Here is a 23,857-nt window from a genome sequence, read left to right on the forward strand (position 1 = left end):
AACAGAGAGAGAAAAGAAAGGGTGCTGGCCAGTTGTTGAGTGTTTATTACTTTGCGCTTTTCATTCAACTAATTTATTCCTGTTTTCTCGTTACCATATTCCCACCAATGGCGTAGCTCCACTTTCTACATATAAACCCCCACACAACCCACAATTCCTCCAATCGCTCTGACGAAGGGCTAACGCTCGAAACGTCAGCTTTTGTACCCTTTATGGTGGCTAATTTACGTTTTCAACTCAGTTGTTAACACTAAATTACCTGCTATACTCTCCCACCAACGCAGCACCACAGTTTCTTTAGAAACTTACCCCTTTGTTTATTACTTAAGTCTAGTTTGTTTCACTGTCTCATAATGGAAGTGTTGGACACATGGTTAGCAACTAAAATATAGAGATATGTCACCACTTTAGAAATAAATATTTTATTCAAGTTTTGTCTTAAAGAAAATAAAACAAAATCAATTCCCTCTCACCTAACCTGAAAATACAGCAACTCTTCACAGGTAATTTGGACACAGTACTATTTCTATATTACAGATTAACATAAGAATCGCATTCGAGATGGTTTTACGAGGACATTATGACTGAAAGACCTTTATAACATAATAGCTTCGAGTTTTTTTTAAAGGTAAGAAAATAATCATTCATCCATCATCTAGATGATGTTAACAACAAGGCCACCTGGATCAGTTGTATCGAGCCTTCTCATTGGCTAATGCAAGTCTCCTGATGTTGCCAAGGCAACCAGCAGCAGCCTCTTGGAGAACTTCGTCGGACGATCCAACCATTTCAAGTAGATACTAACAAAAAGACGGAGAGTAAAAGAAGACCATAAATAAATACTTTGGTCTCTTCTAAATGAAATTTAAATAAAAACAACAACAACGGCATGAAATAAAAAATACCTTAACGACACCGCTGTTATGCATCGAGATGCAATTATCGGGGTCACGAGACAGCTGATGAAGCGCACGCGCGGTAGCCCTGTGCACATCCGGGTTCTTTGACTTGAGGTAGTATACTAATGGAGGCACAGCTCCCGCTTGGCCAAAAGCGACTCGATTGTTTCCCCAAGTACAGCATCTATCAAGTTCAGAAAATCAACGATAAATATTCTGTTATCAAAGTCAACATGATATCAATGCACCAAAGTGTGCGGTGTTGTTATTTGCACTCATATCGTTCTATTAGATTTTCCTCAGTCTGGGTAAATGTGAGTCACCCTCTCTTCCCATACGCTAGTTTTTTATGGCCTCTCAGGAAAAGTCCAGTAGGCCACGTGACAGAGAACCTCGCCACCAGGTCTCCTTGACGCGCTGATCTATGACCTGAAACAACCGGCGATAGCCGCGCAGCTGCATGGCTAGAAAAGAACTTTAGACTCTAATAAAGATCTTAAAATCCATCGGCACAAGTCGTTTGCCCGAAGAGGATGCTTTACTTAATAATCAGTCTGTTTTACAAGTGAATCTCCCTCGGGTGTTAAGACAGTTCCTTCCAACTTGTTTTGATCTTGGTAATAAGTCGATAAAAATGCTGTTCTTCTTTAAAATCGTACTTACCTAGCTATCGATTCCGCTAGGTACTGACGTAAACGGTCATCAGTCTGAATTCAAAATAATGAATAAATGTTGAGATCACTATTGAAGAGAAGTATAACTGAGTTTAGCATTATAACCTAGATAAGATACAGTAAGTCTCCAGGAGCGAAACGCTCGTATGTTTAACATTTGCTGAGTTGGGAGCAATTTTCAATTGAGTGTCTAAAGCAATCAAGGATTACAGTGGTTTTACTTTTCTACGCTCTGTGATTGGTCCAGAAAACTCGCGCCATTCTCTCAGCCAATCAGATTCAAAACCAAAACCAGTCGCAACTTCGCCACACACGTTTTCCCGCGCTTTGAGCAGTTTGCTTACTTTGACTTGAATACTCATTGGCCCGTTGTGTAATTTTTCTTTCCGCTGATTGGCTGCAATGACAATTTTGGTTTTCATTTTATGACACCCAATCGAAAAGGGCTCTAAACCAGTTACATGTCTACTAATGCCAACCTCTGGTCTAAAACTCCCCGCGCACACCACTGTTATTATTTTTACGCTCACTATAGGATCGCTAATTCTCAAGCTCGAAAGTAAATTCGATGGATAAACACGTTCAAGCAGTTTATTGCAACAGTTTCATCTCACCGTCGTCGCCAGTTTTGCAAGCATGGGTACAACACCATGATCTGTGATGACCGCAAGGTTTTCTTCATCTTTTGCTATGTTAGCAATGGCTGCGCAAACACTCGCTAAAACCTGCAAGGGTGAAATAAAAAATTAATAAAACCGTCATTTTCATGCATTCTCCGATCCAACATGCGCCAGCGCCTTGGTCAACGGAGAAACGGCTTTCATGTCTCCCTATCCACCTTTTTTTTCCTCGCTCACCCGCTACCTTACCATTCCTTACAAATTGAGCGCCTTAAACGCACTACCACAAGACTCGTTCCTTGTCATAACGAATTACATTGCTCTAACTTTGATCAAGTAACGATTACGTATGGAAAGGGGTATAGCGTAGGTCGACTCTAAGTAGAGCCCCTAGCCTCCCAATATCTGCGTAGCAAATTCTCCCTTCTGGATACTAAACACTTGCTTGGAAAACAGTGAAGAGAAATTGGTGTTATATCAATATGACACCATAGCGTCAGTGGTGCAGTGGTTAGTGCGCTGGACTCTGGGTCGAAGGGCCCGGGTTCAAGTCCTACCAGGGGCATGTCGCTGTATCCTTAAGCAAGATGCTTTACCCACTTTGCTTCGTCTCTCGGATAAGACGTAAAAGCCGGAGGTCCCGTCTCACAACCCTTCTATGTTAAAAAAAAAAAAAAAAATTGTGGGACGTAAAAGAACGCACGCACTGTTCGCAAAGAGTAGGGCACGTAGTGCCCGGTGTTGTGGTCTATCTCGATTTGTGCCGTCGTAGGTCTGGGTGGGTGAGGTGTGATCACAATGGACTGAAGCGGCTGCCAGAGGCGCCTTTAATATGCTGACGTCCGATCTCACCTCTCTGGTTCCTCCGCAATTCAGCCCTTGGCTGCAAGTGAGGAAATTGGCACCATTCATCTTTCTTTCTTTCTCTCTAAAGCCGATAGCTTTGTTTATTTGCATAACTTTTTTTTTTGCTGAGCAATGAGCTGGTATTGTTAGAAAAGTTAGATTTGATCACGTCTGGGACTTTAACCCCTAAGAGTAACTAGTATCTAATTTCTCCTCACAATATCTCCCTGAATCACACATTAGGGTCACGAGAATAAAGGAAATGATCACCAGTTAAGGAAGATATTGATTGTAAAATAAATTCTCCTTGTCAGCTCCTTGGAAAATGTATGGGAAAGAGTATGGAGAATATGCATGCTGATGTTAGGGTGTCAAGGGTTAAAGGAGTGATGTATGAAAATACCTCTCTGTCGTTGGACTTCAGCAAGCTAACAATCAGTTCCAGTCCCCCAACAAACGATCGCACCATTTCTCCAGCGTCCTAAGAGGTGAATGAACGGAGCTTACATTAAAATATGGAATCTGTAACAATGAAATAATTCGAACATATGCAGGCTGATCCTGCAGTTTTTAAAAGGCATGTACGAAAGAGCCTAAAAGGTTTGATTTATCTTTACCCATTTACGTGTACACGCACAGCCCCCTTGAAGTCTGCAAGACCCTTGTCAAGTATGAGCTTAGGAATGGCCAAGCCGTTTACGAACGAGTTCTATGTCGCTCAGTGGTGAAGCATTGAACCAAAAATTCCAAAGGACTGAAGTTGGTTTTTTCGCTTACCTTCGCGTTTTCAATACAGGGGCAAATAGCCCAAGCGGCACTCGACTGCACCTGTAAGAAAAGAGCGTGATACCAATTATTTGCGAAACTGTTTACCGAAGCCTACAGAATAGCAGGAAAAAATAATGTATATTAACATCAAAGGGTCGATAGAGATGAGAGGACCGCGCCCCTTATAAGTCTCTCATATTCCCGCGCGCGCCTATTTTGGTTGTTCCTGAGCGTACCTCTCTAAGTTGTACCATGGATAAATGGATGAAAGTTAGATCTTTTCGAGTTCCGTCTGCGCGCGCACAGGCTAGTTCTTCCGCGTACACTCGAGTTAGTTCCTACTCTACGCGCCTCTTAGAGATCCTCCTGCACGTGCCCATGTTTCATCTTTCTTTTTGCACCTTTGTAAGTTCTTCCTGCGCACGCCTCTGTTGGTTCTTCCTAAGCAGACCATCACTATATCTTTCTGTATGCGCGTATGTTAGTTTTTCCTTTCTACATGCGCCTATGTTGCTACTTTCTACACACAACTTTTACAGTTCGAAGGCTCGTGCTTCTCGCACTTCTCGGGCTACTTAAAAATTCCCAAGTGCTTATATAACTCAACAATGCTCGAGGAACAAGTTTTTTATTTCTTTTATAAAATGTATCGTTAATTGCGCGAGCTCGTACCGATGACGTAGGCTGCGTGCATTATATCTCAACAGTGCACTCGTGTGACGTAAGGCGCGTGCTTTATGGAAATATAATGAACTCGTTCTGACCAATCACGGCGCGCGCATTTCTCTGAACATTTTATAATAGTTCTTTAAGCAAGCGCCTAGGAAAGTGCATCCTTCGCGCGCCAAAGGTAGTTTTTTCCGCACTAGCCTGTGTTAGTTGTTCCTACACACACCTATGTTATCTCTTCATTCACGCGCTTCTGTTTCCTTTTGCGGCGCGCATGAATAATATTTCCTTTTGCACTTCTCCCTGTTGGCTTTTTCTTTAAGCGGTGCTACTTTAACTGGCGCGCTCAACATTTAACTGTGACGAGCCTGTATCGCCTTTTACGAACATACAGTGATAGTTAACTAACCTTTGGGTTATTAGACTTGAGCAGGGACCACAACAAGCGCACTCCGTCAAGACGGTCAATGATACTAGGGTGAGAAAGTTCAAATATACATATCACCCGATGAAAACAAATAACAAGCGAATCGAACGCCTTTGAACTACAGCTATGTTTTTTTCCAATTCTTCGTCTCGAAAATACGAGCGATTTGGAGAAAAAAAAAAAGAATTCATTTCAATTGAAGTGAACGAGGGAGCAGACAGGATTGGGACTGAGAGCCTTTTGACAAGTTAGAGAAACACTACAGTAACTCAAGGAGACTTAGTGCGCAACATGTGTCACTGTGGTAACGGATAATTTTATACTTGTTCGACTGATGTTCAATCTCAAAGTATTTTAAAAGGCCAAGCTGACAAAGGGCTATATTCAAGCATAATGAAGTCATATCATTTCTCTCCTTACAAGTCAACAAAATAGATTGATTTCCCCCATCTTTACCATCCCTACCCATCCCACCCCCACCTAGACCAAGTTCTACCTTCTCCACTCCACCCCAGTTGAGCTGTGTCTTCAGTAGAATGGATAGCTCAGAGCGAAAAATAAAAAGTAGCGCCAATACTCACGCCATGTTATCAGGCTCGGTCGCACAGGCTCCCACAGCATTGGTAACATTGACCAGTAAAGCCTGATTTGTACTGGTCAGCAGATTTACCAGAGAAGGTATTCCACCGGCTTTCCGGATGGTTGTTCTGTTTGCGGGGACTTTGGCGCACTCGCCCAAGGCTCCCACGACGTTGATTAATACCTGCGTATTACATGACAAATAGTTCGATATCTTAGCTACAACTCCTGGAAGTGATTAACATGTAACTTCTCCCTATCATACCTCTACATTATTCAGCAAACAGGTAATGAGAATACTCAAACTTATCAGGTAGAAGTTGTTATCTTGATCTAAAACCATATTCTTGTAAATTATTTACAAGGAAATGTGTAGCAGCTAGAAGGGAGAATTAACAATCAAATCTTGGAAGTTACGGGGTTAAAAACGTAAGGCTAATAATCACTTACCTCCTCGGGTTGTTCAGTTAACAATGACACCAACTGCTCGATAGCTTTAAGTTCTTGAAATCTGGTGGGGAAAAAAACGACAATGGCATTAATTGATACAAAAATGCATTGTGATACTTGCATTTCTGAAATTATCGCATTAAGGCATAGGTTTCCATGCCTGAAATGTTGTTAAAGAAAAGGCTTGAGTTTCATAAGGAAAGCGACAGTCGGTAAAAGCTTTTAAGCATACGACAACGAAAATATCTGAGAAATAAGTTGTTTAAAACAAGCACTTCCTCAGATATTCTTGTTGCCTTAAGCTTACGATAAGGGAACCAGTTTAAGCGCAAGTTTGGTGTGGGGTCAACTGTTATTTTTAATACGAAATATTTCGACAAGTACCACTTGTCATCTTTAGCATTTATCCCGAAGAAAACTAGAGGTACTACTTGAGATATTGGCGTATTAAATGTCTCCTTTGCCGCTATGCCAGCCATGCAGTTCATTCATACTTAAAAGAAGCATATTCCAAATTCTAGGTTAGCGGCAACCAGGAAAAAGCAAGTGGCGATTAACTGCGAGAGCTGTTGTCAAGGAAACAGCTTAGAAACGAATCTCATTCACCGATTCCGAGAACACCTTCGCGACGTAGAGAGAAATGACAAGGACGGATCCAAACCAGTCGCTAGACACTTAAATCTCCTAAGCAATCTACGCAACATACAGCAGTTTGTGGTCTTTCTTTACCTATAGGCAGTTCGGAGAGACGCAAAACTCTAGTACAAAAATTCACTTTTCAAATCGGCACTCTAAATCCCTACGGTATACATGCACCTTAACAAATTGAGATCCAGCATTACATAGCAACTGAGGTTTACTCTTCAGTACACGCCTATACTCAAAAGTTTCCCCACACAAATATTTAGAACCTTCTCTTTTGAAAACAAGACGCCACAGAAGAGAAGCCACAGGTTCTATTTTTCTTTACCTTGTTACATTCTCTTGGCTGATAGAACATTTCCAAATGGCTCCAGTGGCAGCCGCCAATAATTCTTTATTCTCGACATTAAACGACAACGATACCAGAGGATCGAGGCCTCCATACTTTCGAACAAGCTCACGCGTCTCGTCATCCTCGGCACACTGAAAACAAATATATTATCATATTTAATGTTGCGACCTATTCTGCATTTACGGAATTGATAAAAAAAAACTTTGAAAGAACTCAGTTGGCACTTACGCCCTGGTGCGCGCAATTACGGACTTTGTTTCATTTTTATTGTTCAATTTTAGGCGCACGATCATTGGTTTATTCACACGATTTAAATTTTTATGACGTAATATGTTTTGTCACGCACGCGAAAAAAAGTGGATTTGGGTTTTTTTGAGTAGAACTTGTATTGTTCCTTTGGCATTTAACGGGAATTTCTAACCGATTTAAAGAATTTTAAGGGCTGTTGGGAAAAACGTCAGAGCAGATAAACACCATCAGTACATACCACACAGGCGAATAGCGCTTTTCGCGCTCGCTGATTGGCTCGTTCAGAATTGGCATGAACTGTTCACTTCCGAGCAGTCGATGAGACAAAATCGTGCGTTAAGAGTTTTATTTGATTTCTGTTTAGTATGTACTAAGACAATTGTTCACCCCCATTTTGGTGAATAATTGTTGATTACTTCTACGAAGGTTAGTATCAAACAGCAACGCACTCGCTATTAGGATCTGAACGCATTTCGATCGAGTGTCACAAAAGAAAGACCAAAACCACAGGGATGTAACAAGAATTAGTCAAATGTGTCACATGTCACAAAATATGGCCAAAGATGTAGCATGTCTCAAGGAGAGCAAGGATGTCACGCGTCGCACAATGGAGTCCAGGATATCACATGTCACAAAATGTAGTCAAAGATATTACGTGTCACACAATTATGTTCTCACCTTGAAGATGGCGCTGGCGCAATGCATCTGTAGCTCTTGGTTTTCACTTTTCAAGTTTCTGACAAGGTCTTCGATCATTCCTTCAGTGCGAATGGCAAGTCTATAGCTAGCCTGACAAGAAATGACAAAATCGGTTTATTAGAATTAAGAATTTTCATCTGTGTGCGGCCCCGCGAGATGCACAAAGGGAGAGCATCATTAATTATTCAAAACCGATAAAACAACACATTCGAAGACGATAGAGCGCTTTTCAATCGAGTGTCGTAAATCCAAAATCAAAGTGATCACAACGGCCAATCAGGAGATAGGAAAATGCCTTAAGAACCAATGAGAACTCAAGGCAAAACAAGCAAACTGCCTAAAGCGCGGGAAAACGTGGACGACCAAGTCGTGACTGGTTTCAATTTTGCATCTGATTGGTTGAGAGAGAGGTGTGAGTTTTCTGGACCAATTATAGGACGAACTAAACAAAAACAAAGCAATCCCGGATTTCTTTCGAAACTCAATCGAAATCGCTCTTTTTTGACATTGAAGCTACTTCTGCTTCATCATTTTAACCAACCTCAGAAGCACATTCCTGCAGAGTTCCCACCACAGGAATGAGCATGGCTTCGTTGCTAGACTTGAGCAATCTGGCCAGTAGAGGAATTCCCCCTGCCTTTCGAATAGCTTGCTTGTTTTTGGTACTCTTACTGCAGCTCCACAGAGCGAGCGCTCCACATCGCGCAACGTCAGCTTCCAGATCTGATGCATTCACAAGGGTTCCACAATCTAGCAGTGACACCTGTCAATCAAATACGTATAAATCACGTGAATAGAGGCGTTCAAATGGCTTGTTATTGAAGGCAAAATACTGAAGCTACCTTTGAAAAGCCTGGGAACTTTAAGGACATCTGACTTCGCTTAAGCCTAATAGTACTTGAGAATCTTTTTCCCTTAACCCTTAAAACCCTAAGAGTGACCAGTATCTAATTTCTCCTTACAGTGGAGAGAGAGGATATGTTGAAGATTGACAAGTTAATATATCATAATTTTTAAAAACAAATTGTGATAGATTTTCGCGCTGGTCTCAGTAGTAGTTGTATAAACAATAGTTTCCAGGACAAAACCAAAACTAGGGATGAAAAAAGCGGTCCGGGCTTGACTCAAGAATCTCTTTTTATCCTTGGTTTTATACTGTCCCAGAACTGTCATTTTCCTACCTCTACAAAATATAATGCTTCTGACACATTCATTAGGATCATGAGAATTAAGGAAATGATCGCCAACCAAAGAGGCTTTGATTGTGAAACGAACTCTCTTTGTCAGTACCAAAGGACATGTATAAAGATAAGTAGGGAGAATATGGATTCTGATATCACGGTGTGGAGCGTTAACTTACCAATTTTCGTATGCCGCCATATTGCCTGACAGTGCGCCTTGCTCTCCTGAATTTCGCCACATGCGCAATAGTCTCAGCAGCTAAACATTTCAGCTCGTCGTTGAAGCCTTGAAGTAGTTTTACCATAGTCTGTAAACCTTGGAAAACGAAACATAATGCTGTTTAATTTATATACTGGAAAAAATAATCGGTATCCTACACTAATAGTTATTTTAGCCCGCTATTTCCAGCTAGCATTACATAAACATACAACGAAGATACGACGGATTTAGCCTACGACTAAGTCCTCACTAATAGCCCTTTGGTACAAACTTTTTCAAACATCAGTATGCATATTCTCCTCACTGTTCTCCATACATTTCCTATGGTACTGACAAAGAGAATCTGTTTAACAATCAAAAGCTTCTTTAGTTGCTGATCATTTCCTTTATTCTCATGACGTCAATGTTTGTTTCAGGGGGTGATACTGATAGGGGAAAATAGTTACTAATCACTCTTTGGGGTTCGAGGGTTAAGCGACGCGAGCCGCTGAGAGTTCTGCAAGGGGTCTACCATTCATTATTAGTGCCAGACCCCCAGCAAACTTCTCTCCGCTGGACGCAAGGCGCGCGTTTCTCGGGCGGGAAACGCGCGTCTTGCAACGCTGAGAAAAAGAATCTGCTCGCATGCTACGACTGACAAGATTCACAAGGTTTTGTGCGTAGACGACTTGTGGTGCAATCTTCTAAACCAGAAATGCTTGATGTTCTGACCCCTAAGTCAATCCTTACTCGTTGGTGGTTCAGTCGTTGAAACAGCAAGAGATGTCTAAGCTAACGTTTTATATCTTTAATATGAACACCAACAAACATATTTCAAGCCTAACTAGAAGAGAAAGACTATTTTTACCTCCCAAGTCAGCAATCGCCTTTCTGATGAGAGAATTTCTCGAAATCTCTCGCAAAATCTTTAAAGATCCAATCTAAAAGATACAAGAAGAGATTTTTAAGTACCGTTAGGTATAATTCCTTAAGAGGAACCTCTACGCATAAAGCGTTAGCGGAGTCTTACACATATTAATTTATCTATGTTGGAAAGCAAAACTTCCGAAGGAAGAGCTTACAGTATGAAAGACAATCGTTGGTTTAATAAAGCCCTCTATGCAACTAATGAGCTTTTGAGGTCGGTTTAAATTCAGAGAATAGTATTATGGATTGGGTTTATCACCTTGCATTTGATTTCATCAGTTTCCAACAAGTTTATCAGCACTTCCAGTCCACCGACATCTCTGATGGCCAGCTGGCATGTCTCTTGTTGAAGGTTGAAATCCCTCATGGCGCACAGTGCAATGATAGTGGCGGTCTGGTTACCGCTCTACAATGAAATAATTCAACACATTTGAGTGGAGGAAAACTTTACAAAAGCCCTGGAAAAAACTCGGTGCAATAAAGCTCATTTTACAGCGTTTTGTTGATTCAAAACCACGTAACCACAACGGCCAATCGACATAAAGATTGGCATCAAATGGAGCAAATTGGAACTCAAGGTAAATACACATGAGCGACCACAAGCGCGGGAAAACACGGGCGATCAGTTGAAGGCTGTGATCTGATTGGTTTAGAGAATGGCGCAAGCTTTCTAGATGAACCAACAGCGTAGAATATATTTCGACAATTGATTGAAAATTTCTTCAAAGGGTGTAGGTAAGAGGGGCATGGAAAGGAAAGGGCGTCTGCCAGGTGCCAGTCCTACAGCGGCATTTTCATAAAGCAAAACGCTTCCTTGACCTAGCTTCTACCCGACAAATGACGGTCTTCTTACAATGTCCGTTTAACACGACGACGCCAAAAACGCTATGAATTCATGTCATTCAGAGCGGTGTTTTCTGACGCAAATTTTCAATGACGATGAACACATTCATAGCTTCAGTAAGAATGCAGATCATATGCGCTTTAAAAGCACATGAACATTTACATACTTTTAAATACTTGACAAGCTTCTGGATCTGCCAGTATTCTGATGGCAAGTCTGCGTTTGACTCCTACGAAGAAAAAATATAATTAACGTTATATCATAAATATTCCAAGCTAAAGGTTTAATGGTAATCGTACTCACCCATGTGAACTGACTAAATGGGCAAGCTTCTAAAGAAACTGTGGTGCTGCGTCGGTGGGAGAGTATAACAGGCTAATTTAGTATTATCAACTGGGTTGATAACGTAAATTGGCCATCGTTAAGAGTTTAAAAGCTGACGTTTCGAGCGTTAGCCCTTCGTCAAAGCGATTTCCTTCCAAAATCTCAGTTTATAATACTAAATTACCATGTGAACAATGTTCTCCCTTATTTTAAGCATGACAGGTAAAATAAATTTTCAAACCGGTAAAGCAATCCTTTTACAAGTTGAATTTTCAAGAATTCCAAGCAATTTTAAATGGTAATAAGAGGTACTACAGGCTGTAAATGTTACCGGTTACTGCCTGAAATGGAGAACACTGTGTGAACTGAGGTCTACCACTAAAAGTTTTCTCATAACGAATAACAGTTCTAATTTAAAGTTCACGTACCTGTCTTCTGTCTTGGCTCTCCTCTTCCTCCTCACTTTCAGATGAGCTTTCACTGAAGTCCTCTTCCATATCACCTTTCATTTGTGAACGCATCGATACGCGCGTGTTCTTGCCCGCATCTCTATGGAACAGAAGAATTTTGTTGGGTTAATAAATTTTACATTCAGAGATATTAGATATTACAATGCGGCTGATATTGATGACAAAGTTCGATGACATTGATGGTGAAAATGTCGATGATGGTTATAGTGATAACAATAATTAATGATAAGAGAACTGAGTGGAGTCCGATTCGGTCTGTGATCATAGGAGTGTTTTGTTAATTACGAGTACGATTACAGACAGAATTGAACGACACGAAGTCCTGTTACTAATTAATCAAAGCCATGACATAACTTGAGGAACACACTACCCATCGGTCATACGTTGTCATACCAAAGAAAAAGATGGTAATTCGGCAAAATACGCGACAACAGCGCGTTCACATGACGCTCACATGAAGCAAACACTGTCCTATGAATGCTAAAATAGGCCTGGTGATAACCAATCACGTTCGAGAAGTAGTTTTTGATTAATAGGAAAATAATCCAACCTGCTCTTAGTGTGTCTGGACGACGGCTTCTTCTCTGGAGTGCTTCTCCCCTTTTGTTGATCCTTTTTGCTATAATTATAAAAACATCCAGAGTAGGTTATTCGTGATTGAACCGATAAAAATCTTTCAAATACGTATATTAAAGTTCAAATACGTATTAATATGTCACGGTAAACTCAACACATTAATTGGCAGTTAACCAAAACTTCAAATTCTACCAAGACGTACAATGAAACCTAAAAGCACTCTACACTACACTTACGGATCATCTCCGACAAGATCAGCTCCAAATTCAATGTTAATGTTTTTCCAGCGCGGAGAAGACTCGTATGTTTTGGCTCCTTTGTTGCCTTTCTTTTTCTGAGGTGTTTTAGTGGTTTTCGTCTTTGTTGAAGTACTAAAATCAGAGCAAAATTAACACACTGTTCAATTTGTTACCTACATGCTTTGCTCTTTCGGCTTTCAGTTCGTCACTCTCTTACTGTATCACCATAGCTTGCGACCAGGCCCTCGTTTTCAGAGCTTCGGCGCGATTGTTTCTCTGCCCGCGGGAAAGTACGAGGCCCGGCGAAAGGTCTTCAAGGGGTCTAGCACTGTTATTAGTGCCAGACCCCTCGACCCGTCTCGTCTCAAATCTTTTCGTGTGCGGAGAAACGTGCGCACTGCAGCGCTAACGAGGGCCACTGATAAAGATGTCTTAAGACCCAATAACCAATTACCTCCTGAACCTATCCTGATCCTTATAAGAAAACTCTAAGTAACTCTTTAGAGAAAAATGCTAACAGGCTTTAAGCTCTAAAAATAAATTTAAGAATTTTAAACCAAAATAAAATTTACTATAAACGAGACTACACGACTCCGCGCAAAGGCTGAAGAAATTTGGCGAACGATCGTTTTTCTAGTTACCATTTGCTACCTCTATAGTAGATTAACGACCCGAGGTGGGTCTGTTTGAGTAAAGGCTGACAGAACAGCACTTGATCTTTGTGGACTGTAAGTTTTTATAGCTTACTTTATTTGATTTTTAGCCTCTACATCAACAGCTTCTTCACCAGCTGATCCATTTGTTTCTTCGTCCTTCGCAGGTTCATCAATGCGCTCAGGTTTGTCCTGTTTTTCTTCAGAGGAACCATAATACGCAAACTCCTACAAAGTTAAACATTTTTCCTGCTCAAGAGAGAGATAAATATACTAGTGATCCTTTATTTTCCCGTCCTTTTGCTCAAATTGGAGAAAAAGCCTTTCCAACTTGAAAAAACTGCACCCTCCCCTCCCCTACGTTAAGTATCGTTTGCATAATTAATTCAGCTCCCACCTTAAATAAGTGCCCCTGACATTGAGCAATTTTCAATCGAGTGTTAAAAGCAATCCGGGATTGCTTTGTTTTTGCTTTACTTCGTCATGTGACTGGTCCAGAAAACTCACGCCACCTTTTCAACCCATCAGATTCAAAACTAAAATAAATCGTGTGTCGGTTGCCCGCGTTTTCCCACGCTTCAGGCACTTTGCTTGTTTTCACTTCAAGTTCTCATTGGCTCCTCGTAATATTTTCCTTCTGATGAATTACTGTTGTGATTGATTTGGTTTTGGTTGCACAACACTCAATCGAAAAGGCAGTCTAAGGACCCAGACGATCATTAGAAGATTTATGGTACTTGCATCAATTTGAAAAATACCTTCTTCTCAATAGCGGATGAAAACTGAGGACTCTTTGCCTTCAGGAGTGCCACAAGTGTGGGATACACATCTCCTACTCTTTCAAAGTTCACCTGCCCCTCTTGGGTCAGGCCTTTGTTTACAAAATAACCAGCTGTGTTAGCAGTGACAGTCAATTTGTCGGAGTCAAATGGCTTGATGTCAAGGTAGCTGATATCGCCATGAACTTGCTGCCAGGGCGGGGCATGGCATCCATTACTGAACTGGTGATCTAGTGAGAGATGGTATTATCATGTTCACTTTCTGTCTCTGTGTTTTAAAAGTCAAGTCTTTTCAATGACATTGTCTTTAAATAACATTGCACAAGTTTGGTACTAATATGGCTGAAGAAGTTTTCCATTTCTCATTTGACATAATTATAGTATCAGTAATTAAGGACCTTACCAAGAGTCCATTCAATATACTCCAGGCACTGTCCTTTCTCACCAGCAAAGGATTTCAGTAGCTCATATTCAGCCTGTTGAAATCAGTTACAAAATCAAGAATTCAATTTTTAATTTAAAAAATTTTTCTTCTCTGAGATTGCTTGATAAATGAATCACTAACAAAAAATACTTGGATTATTGTTTTTGCTACAGTATATGTAAATATTGAAAATTACCTGCACAGCACTTGGGTTTAGTCTCACTTCTCTGCAAGAAAAATGCAGGGTGATGAGAAATACACCAAAGAATACCTCACTGAACAACAAAAATTTAGGTAAGGGTGCAATAGCTTATTGACAGAAACTTTACATACAGTGTATAATTGCCAGGAAATAAGTCAGAGCAAAGTCTGTACCTAAGCCCAGGGGGAAAATAAAGTGTTTGCCCAAGAAAACATCAAATTGACACTTCAGGTCTAAACCTCAAACCTTACAACCTGCAGTCCAGCTCACCAACAATTGGCTTACATAGTCTCCCAAAGGAAACACATGTAAAATATACATTTTCATCACTCATTATGTATGCACTGTGCGCACAGGAAACTTACTTTGCGATGGTTTTGTGAGATGCTTCCAGAAGCTGTTTATCCATTTCACTGATGAGAAGTGATAGAGTGAACCTTGCCTCCTGCTCTTCCACATTTTCTGAAGATTGCTCTCGCGCTTTGCTAAGATCAGCAAGGGCCTTCAGTAAGGGTCTGTCACTGCTGCTGACAGCTGCATAGGCAGCACCCATCACATTTACCATGGGATCTTGGTTTTCTAAAGAAAAATAGGCCGCATAGCATAAGTAAAAAAAAATTTAGAAAGGAAGAAAGTCTTATTGTACACTTAAATTTAGCAATGGAACTGATCATAGTGAAGAATGTGGACTGTCCAGCCAGATCTTGTCAGGATTTCCATGGTAGGAATTTACTAAGCAATGAAACTGATCACAGTGAAAGATGTGGACTATTCAGCCATAGATTATCGTAGTTTCCATGGTAGGAATTGACCAAGAGTGTCGCTACTTATTCTTGACAGGTTGCCTGTCCATCCCCTCCCACCCCCCTCTCCTGCCCCCTTCCAGCCTCTTGTTCAGTTTCCCTGACTGCTCCCTGAGATTTGCTATGCAAAGTTAAGAAAAACATAAAATTAAAAAAAAAACATATGTGCAAGTGGTACCTTCAAGGCAAGCCTGAGCCTCTTGGCATTTCTTGTCTCCTGCAACTTTAAGGACACTGCCAATCTGCTCGAATGTCCACACTTTCAGGATAAATTTTTCACCCTCCTACATAAAAATTGGTTGTTGTTTATTGTCAAGTATGTATATGTTACATGCTAGTATTACATAGGAAAATCTTGTCCAAGTCACTCTTGTGAAGGGAAATCACGGAACAAGACATACACAGAAAACTTGAATGGTGGTTTAGGTCTCTGTTGAGGAGAAGTTATTGTCAAAAGTAGAGTACAGCCATAAAAATGAGTCCAAATTGTTTTGAGGTGGTAATTCACAAAAAGTGTCTCCATAAAGAGTGTATTCATCTTTTACAAGTGCCTTTGAACACAAAGTTGACTCTTTCAGACTTAACGATTCAAGTAAGCTTCAACACAATGCAAACCCTGCAATTTTGACATAAAACTATCTATCAATGTAAATATCAATCATTTAAATACCTTGTCCATAGACAGCAAATGCTCTCCACTTGGGGTTTTAGCTTCAGATTTCACATCGCTGCCACTGTAATGAGAAAAATATTGACAAATTGCAATTAATTGATCATTTCCTGCAAACATACTTTCATCAAAACTTGACACCAAATTGCGAGAGAAAACTTGTTATTACTTGTTAACAATGTACATGAAAAACATTGCAGAAGTTCAAGAAGAATTCAAGAAAGCACTTGTTTTCAGCCAATCAGAGTCATGTAATTTTTCATGTATATTATTAACACTGTAATCACCTGTCAGACAATTTAGGAAATTACTCGTTTAATGTTCACTTTCTTACAGTTGGTCACTACATATCCCAAATTTGACACCAAATGAGATTAACATACGTTATCTGAAATCCCATTGATCCAAAATTCAACTCTCCAAAGTTGTCAGGTTTTAGGGTGCTGTGCCATTTAAAAGGCTCTTTTAGAATCGTCTCTGCCTCTCGAGGATACGAACTCACAAGACTCTCCACCTGCCTCACAATGTCATTCAACAAAGCTTCATTCTGAGGCGTGAATTCCAACTTTCCTTTGCCGTATTCACTGACTGAAGTGCCATCAACGCGGCTGGAGATCGTGGCACCCATAACTGTAACATGAACACAAATCTGAATGAGACGAATGCAGGAATTTACCTCGGCAATGGTTTATGCACACGTTTGTTGTCCTTTCAAACGTCAAATGTCGGGTAAAAAAACTAAATAGCTTTATTATCAACAAAGACGACAATGTTTTGAAATGGAAATGTTAAACGCATTGCCGATTTTTTAGATGTTGACTGTTCGCATACATCACAAGAGTATCAAGCTTGGACCTTGGAAGATGCTAAGCTCGCACAAGATCAGAGGCCACGGAAGGAAAATTTCACCAAAGCGACACATGTTTAAGTCTAGTTTGGGCGGACATTTTCTTTCCTTGATACCGTTCACCAGATGAAACAGGTAGTCGGCTGCCCATTTTAAATTCTTCTCCCACTGACATTAAAGTGACATGAGAAATCTAAAACTTTTCAATACAAATATTATGGGATCATAATATAATAAAAACGATCATTCGACAATATAGGACCCCCAAGTTGAGTGATCTTTTTCCTCCGAAAACATCGAGCAAAAACACAATTCAAGGGAAGAAAACAAACCAAATACTATTACCTTCCACCTTATGAAATCATTCATACCTACCTTGCGCCTTGTATCATAAAATATTAAATGTTTTTATGCGATGTTCCCTTGTTTTGCCTTCTGAACTCTACTTTCCCGCACTAGCTTCATTTCCATAGTAACCAAACAGATTGCACAAACTCTAATGGTAATAACCGCTGGTTATCAGGTTTGCTTGAGTTGAAGTTTGAAGCGTTGCGTTACGGTCGCGTGACTTTCTTTCCTTTATTCCGCTAGTACCATGCCCCGTAATGGAATAGGAATCATTTTAAATAAATCAATGGTTTCATTAGCAACCTATGAGACTGTTTTGGTGTTGGTAAAAGAAATCCAAGATGAATTGGTTTCCTTTCCTCCGATGGAAGATCAGTGGGTGAACTGGGCAAGTAAGCTGTATGTGATTGGAGAGGTGTAAGTTAAATTGAATAGTTAAATTAAGGGAGCGACTTCTGTAACACAGTACTCTCCAGCTAAATAAAAACACTAGCGTTAAGGGAGCAACAAAGTCCTTTTCCCCTATCCCGCTAGTACCATGTTCAACCCTGACACAAGCAAAAGAAATTCACAAAGAGCGAAAAGTGTTCATGTTTCCTCGTGATAACCACTTTAGAGTACAAGAAAGACGGAGAGAAGACACCAAAACACTATCGCAAATCAACTGACTAGTGAGGAGAAAAGGAGAGGTAAATCAAGGTTAAAAAAAAGAAAGTCACTCGAAGCAGGAGCAAGAAAATGTTATCAGGAATTATACTTCGTTTTGAAAGACAATTAATTAGCGTACGTAAGCCCGCAAGAAGAACCAGGAGATGAAGAAAGACCAGTCATGCTCGAGACAAGCACCTGGATGTACATAGAAAACCGACGCCTGTTCTGGGAGCTAATTTCTGTGATTGATCGTGAGAAGTCTGAGTAATGGGACTTAAACCACCGACCCCTCCCTTAGTCTTTCATGTCACCAAATTTCCTCCCTGCATGCGTTTCGAAATTAGGGTTGGCAACAATCCCATTTCTCGGGCTTTTTCGTCAAGAATTGAGGAAAGCCTTGGAAACGGAGATGGGGTGGCGAAGTTTAAACTTCGAGACTTGCAGGAATGCGAGACGATTGATTGAGAATTCTACATTGAGAGTTAACCATTGAGTTGAGCCACACAAATCCATATTTTTATTGATTACAAAGAAATACAGAAAATGTGTTGTATTCGAGTTGCGATACTCTCCCTCCTGCGTTTGATTACGTTCGTTAGCCTCTTAATCGAAGTATTTTCAAACGGGAGCAATCATAGATGTGACCAGCGGAGATCGTCACCAGTCGTCACCAGGCAACGTGCATACGTAGCCCACAATGGTATCGCACCCGTTGGACTCCTGCGTCACTTCCGATGCACCAGTCATGGTTTAATCCAAGCGTACTTTCCATCGTACCTCCTCGCCGTTTGCTTGGTTTGGTTCACTAACTGCTTTCTTTCCTCTCTGTGTTTGATCGAAAATCGTCTGAAAATTTCCCTTGCATTGTTGTAGAATTCAGTTACTGTAGTTTCTAATTCTAATCGCTGTTTCTTGCGTGAGGCAATCATCTCATCGTTTTGATGATGGACTGTAATTTAATTGAAAAGAGGCTTGTATCAGTAGCATTGAAACTGAGCCCTCTTCCCCCTAATATTAGATGGTGCGTTTGCCCCTAGGGGAGTAGGGTGAGGAGTATGATCAGTGCCGTGTATGCGTATAAAATTAACAGGGATAGTCAGTGACTAGATTGGAAGCCTTGCGCAGAAGTTCATTTGAAATATGCACTTGGTTCAAGCAAATAAGCGAGCAATGTGTCTGTCAATTGGCAGGGTACTACAGGATTAATACGACCGCAAAATAAAAGGTTGGAGGCTAGAGTTCTTACGGGAAACCTAGATTTGGGACAAAAAGTGTAAAATTATACAGATACGCTGGGAATGAGAAGACTCTTACCACGACGTTGTCGTGAAATGCGCATAGCTCTTGTTATCTCCCAGGTCAGACCGCATACTGTCAGGAAGGCTAACACTTTCAGACTCCACCAGAGAGAGTCTTGGAATAAAACGTTTTTAGGATGAAACAAATTCATTGCTTGTTCCACAGCCGCACTTTCTGCTGAAATCTATAAATTGCAGTAAAATTTTTAACAATCTCTTACATCATAACTTGTCATGTAGTCCACAAAAGGAGTTAACCACAGAGGCAACATTTCGTACAGCTTATTAGTTACTGTAACAGTGCTGGATATCATGGTAACGATTTCACTTGAGAAGCTGTTATCTAAATGGTCATAACCTGTTCCAGGGATTCAGTTCGTAAAATGTGGCGAAGCAGTAAACGGCGTGATAATGATGTCAAAGCGAAAACGAGGGAAGTCTGTGTTGGGTCGTTACACCACCCGATCCAAACCTCTCTTTTTTTTAAGTCCTCCGCTGCCAACGTGTTGTTTACTATCGCCCTTCGTTTTACTAACTGAGGCCTGGAACAGGCTAGAATGGTCACGACATTGATGGGTTATGCCTTAAGAGGTTGAGACGACAGAGAAGGCGATAAGTCACTGCGACACGACGAGGCAACAGATAATTGGAACTTCAAAGCCTTCGCGTGGCATACACTCCGTCTATAGAAAGTATTTGGCCATATCACAAAATCTTGTCCCCGAAAACGTCCTGACTATGATCATAACAGTAACACTTGTGGGTGTGTTGCAGAGTTTTACCGCCTTATATGTTACAACTTGAAATAACTTGAACGAAATTGAAAAAAAAATACACTGGAAACATAAGTACCTTAATGACCTTTGTCTTTGAGGCAACATGTGCAGAAACTTCTGCAGAGTTCTCCTTCAAAAAATTAGAGAAGCATTTTTGAAGCTTTTTGGCATGCCCAGCTAAAACCACTCCGTAAACTGATGAATGATGCAGAGTTTTATAGATACGTAATTCACTTGAATTGAACAAATCGCCTCGACTCCCAGCCACTAAAGCATCGACCAAGGCCCCCTCGACTTCACGAGATCGAAGAGCCTCGTGCAGATCATCTAGATTTTTGTATTCTCTATCTGTAGAATTCAAATGAAAAACAGCGATGTGACACGTTAATCAGGAAAACAAAAATTAAGAATTGTCATGACTATCTTGGAGCAATTTTAAATTGAGTGGCAAAAGTTGTCTGAAATTTCCTTGGTTTTGCTTTACTTCGCTTTTTGATTGGTCCAAAAAACTTTCGCCGCTTTTTAAACCAATCAGATGCAAATCTAAAACCAAACACGACTTGGTCACCCGCGTTTACCCATGCTTTCCCGCGCTTTACGCATTTCCGGTTGTGTTAGTTTGAGTTGTCATTGGCTCTTACGGGTATTCTTTTTCTTCCGGTTGGACGCTCTAAGTTAAAAATTGCTCTAGCGTACTGCTTTTGGAAACTGATTTTGCCTGTGTCTTCTCATATGTCGCTCGCAAAAGAAACAAAAAGATATGTTAATTTTACCTGGGTTCATCTTCGCATTTTTCTTTAACCCAAGACAGAATTCAGATGAGTTATGTACAGCTGCGATCTAAAGAAAGAACAAGAAGAAATGAGAAGAAAGGTTTCACTTTATATTGTACCTCAGTGATGATTTCTCGTCGTTACATTATGAAAGGCAGCGCATATTACCTTCGCCCCAAACAGTCTTACGTCTGTGAAAACGATGTCTGTCGTCAGGGAAGACGTCAGACAACCTATTAGCACAGCAGTAGTAACCAGGCCAATCAAGGTTGAAGCCACAGCAAAGATACGACCAAGTGGTGACCTGGGAGTCTTGTCATCGTAACTGAAAAACAAAGCAAAAACGAAGGCCCGCGTGGCGTACGTACATACCTTTAGTAAATTGCAACAAAAGCAAATGAGGCTCTATTATTGGAAAGGAAAATTTTTAAGAAATAAATTCAATCTAGCAGCTTTTATTTGAAACGTTTAACACGAAGGTGATGTTATGTATATGTAAAACAACATTAAGATAGCGATTACCACAGGAGTTTCTCCTTGAAAAAAAAATGAGTATAAGGTATCACGATTCTGACCTGTTCTACTCACTACTCTACTCACCCAACGGTTGTCATAGTAATAAACGTCCACCAAATTCCCTCTGGAGTTCCTTGTAAAAAGGATTTTGGAAATTCCTCGGGATTTTTCGAAGAGTCCTGAAAAAAATAAGAAAAGGGAAGGATGGAATGAAAAGGATAGAAAAGAACAGGAAAATCAGATCTCCGAAGCGAATGGTCTAAGTTAATGCATTAACATTGACGGGCTTAGGTAACAGAAAAAAATATGAAAAAAAAAATATGAAAAGCTAATGGACTATTCATTACTTATCGCAGGGGAGGGAATCGGAGGATTGTGAGGAGGGAGGTCAGAGGAAATGTGGGGGGGGAGAGGATCGTAACGCTACCAAAATCCTTCAAACCCCCCCCCCCCCACCCCATCTCCCCACGCAATAAAAAATGGCCGGTTCTCAAAGTGAAATTGAGAGGGAGGAGTCAAACTGCTATGCTGATGGAACGAAAACTCAATGTTGTAATGTTGGGACTAACCAAAAACCATATGACGATCCCGCTAAGAAAAACAATGCACAGGTTGATGAGCATGACCGGCCAACATTGAAACAAGGACGATAATAATCGCATAGACGAAGAATTGGAATCCTCCTTAGGTACAATAAGAACCACTGAAGGAGACTCCACTACCGCCATAAAGCCAAACTGTCCCATGAAATGATCCTGTCCTTTGTATCCATACAAAGGAAAGCTCAAGTCGCTTTCTTCTACAGATGCTCTGACTTGATCATGCCCTCTTTTTTCGCTGCGATGATTCGTGTTGTTTCCCACGAAGTATACAATGGTGGAAGCGTGGGTTTGACACGGCTGACAGCAGGTCGACACCATGTTTTTTACTATGAATGGAAATATGGCTTCTGATTGGGAATCGCGAATCATATAAGGAGGATTGTGCCACCAGTTTGTGCTGAACGAGCTGGGGCATCTGCATGTTTCTATATCGATGAAAAAGCAAAGGAAAGCTCAGAAACATTTTACTCACTCACGAGAATAATATTATGGGAGGTACACAGCGGTCAAACGTCAGGAATGCACGAGGGGATCAACTCTCACAAATTTTCAGCGTAACATTTCGAAGGAAACATAAGAAACAACGGCTGCCTCGCAAAATAAGCGAAAGAAAATTGAAACGTCGTTTAAAGAAAACAGCAGTGGGGAAAAGGAAAAACTCGAGACCACTCGAACAGAAGGCTTATTCAAGTACGGGTATCCAGCTTACTTACCACTTTCTTTTGAGCTTTATCATAAAGGTTAAAGTCTTTTGAAACACAATAACTTACTGGCTCGTGTGGTTGTAAACACTGTAAGACAACTTGTATCTGACAGCCTGAAAGCACGTCACCTAATCATCACAACTTTCGCCCATGCGCAAACGTTTGACTGCTGTATTTTGTGGGAGTTGGGTTTGTTTTGCGGATATACTGCTTCTGCTGTACGCTTCAGCAATGCATGGGGACAATGCATGGGGGCAATAGGCGCAAATCACGTATATCTCCCCCTACCTGCATATATGCGAGTGCTTCTAGGCCCGTCTCCAACCACATTGAACCCCAGCACCTCAATCTCGTACACAGTAAAGCTGTCTAATCTGGTCAGTAAAGTCTGTTGGTCTGATGCACCGACTGTCACCATGAATGAGCTGGTGACAGCTGGTTGCTCACGTGACACGAGCACGGGTCTGTAGAATACTTTATAACCAAGGATAACTCTGTTGCGTGAAGCTGAGGGTATTGAATCCCACGTGACCAAAAGTGAGTTAATACTTGTGTAATTTTTAGCGTTTACGTTCTCAGGTGAATCCTTAGGAACTGCAGTGGGAGAAGATATGATATGACCAATAAAGAAAAAATGTAAGCTCGTGTGAGGGTGTTGAAAATAATTCTGTTAACCTCAGACAACCGCAAGAGCCCATTAATGGGCTCCTGACAACCGCTGATAACTTTAGGCAACCGTTCGGGCGTTCCTTGTTCGGCGCAAAAACGGAAAAATACGCGGCGAGCAGAAGGGAGAGGCATGTGGAGGATATTACATAGCCACCTTAACGATATACAGAAAAACATGACTTGTTTCTTCCTGCTTTGGTGTCTAATTTTAAGCTTAAGAACCAGTCATTATTGCTCTCCAGGGGGGAGGGGTCAGAGGAATTTTGGAGTATTACATGATTTTCAGGGGGGACGGAAGGGGAGTCAGTAGTCGTCGCTACCAGAGTATAAAGGGAGGGGAACTATAGAAAATTGACTGCCAATGAGGGAGGGGGATCATTGGATCACCAAAGAGCCTTTGCGGGAGTAGACGAATTTTATCATGACACGACATGAATCCTTGACCACTCTCCCCCCCCCCCTTCAAGGTGGTAGATAATGAGTGGTTAGTGATTATAAATGTATAAAT

The 23,857-nt window shown here is 40.9% G+C and overlaps 2 protein-coding genes across 4 annotated transcripts in view; both read right to left on the bottom strand.

Moving 5' to 3' along the window:
- Window positions 1–406: 406 nt before the first annotated feature.
- On the bottom strand, window positions 407–17,490 carry LOC113673885 (outer dynein arm-docking complex subunit 2). The gene is made up of 28 exons (XM_089194711.1): window positions 17,388–17,490; window positions 16,549–16,795; window positions 16,166–16,229; window positions 15,674–15,779; window positions 15,058–15,271; window positions 14,687–14,717; window positions 14,470–14,542; window positions 14,046–14,296; window positions 13,382–13,515; window positions 12,632–12,766; window positions 12,370–12,438; window positions 11,778–11,898; window positions 11,192–11,254; window positions 10,441–10,587; window positions 10,123–10,195; window positions 9,235–9,371; window positions 8,416–8,637; window positions 7,854–7,964; window positions 6,903–7,057; window positions 5,933–5,993; window positions 5,485–5,666; window positions 4,886–4,949; window positions 3,817–3,867; window positions 3,443–3,520; window positions 2,188–2,298; window positions 1,563–1,606; window positions 906–1,083; window positions 407–800 (listed from the first exon to the last, which is right to left on the bottom strand). Exons 2-28 carry the CDS (start codon window positions 16,791–16,793, stop codon window positions 687–689), a joined length of 3,234 nt encoding a protein of 1,077 aa, XP_089050837.1. The 5' UTR covers window positions 16,794–16,795; window positions 17,388–17,490; the 3' UTR covers window positions 407–686.
- Window positions 17,491–18,505: 1,015 nt separating this feature from the next.
- Window positions 18,506–23,857, bottom strand: part of LOC113673917 (uncharacterized) — a 22,874-nt gene continuing 17,522 nt past the window's right edge. For all 3 annotated transcript variants that reach the window (XM_089194716.1, XM_089194715.1, XM_089194717.1), the window contains 8 exons: window positions 22,969–23,274; window positions 21,944–22,401; window positions 21,459–21,553; window positions 21,027–21,183; window positions 20,859–20,925; window positions 20,162–20,433; window positions 19,326–19,494; window positions 18,506–18,960 (listed from right to left, as the gene is read on the bottom strand). In XM_089194716.1, coding sequence (XP_089050842.1) covers window positions 18,755–18,960; window positions 19,326–19,494; window positions 20,162–20,433; window positions 20,859–20,925; window positions 21,027–21,183; window positions 21,459–21,553; window positions 21,944–22,401; window positions 22,969–23,274 — 1,730 coding nt within the window. In that variant the 3' untranslated portion in view covers window positions 18,506–18,754. The remainder of the gene's footprint in view (window positions 18,961–19,325; window positions 19,495–20,161; window positions 20,434–20,858; window positions 20,926–21,026; window positions 21,184–21,458; window positions 21,554–21,943; window positions 22,402–22,968; window positions 23,275–23,857) is intronic.

This window comes from Pocillopora damicornis, chromosome 14, assembly GCF_964200805.1.
Source record: "Pocillopora damicornis chromosome 14, jaPocDami1.2, whole genome shotgun sequence".
NCBI classification, from domain to species: domain Eukaryota; kingdom Metazoa; phylum Cnidaria; class Anthozoa; order Scleractinia; family Pocilloporidae; genus Pocillopora; species Pocillopora damicornis.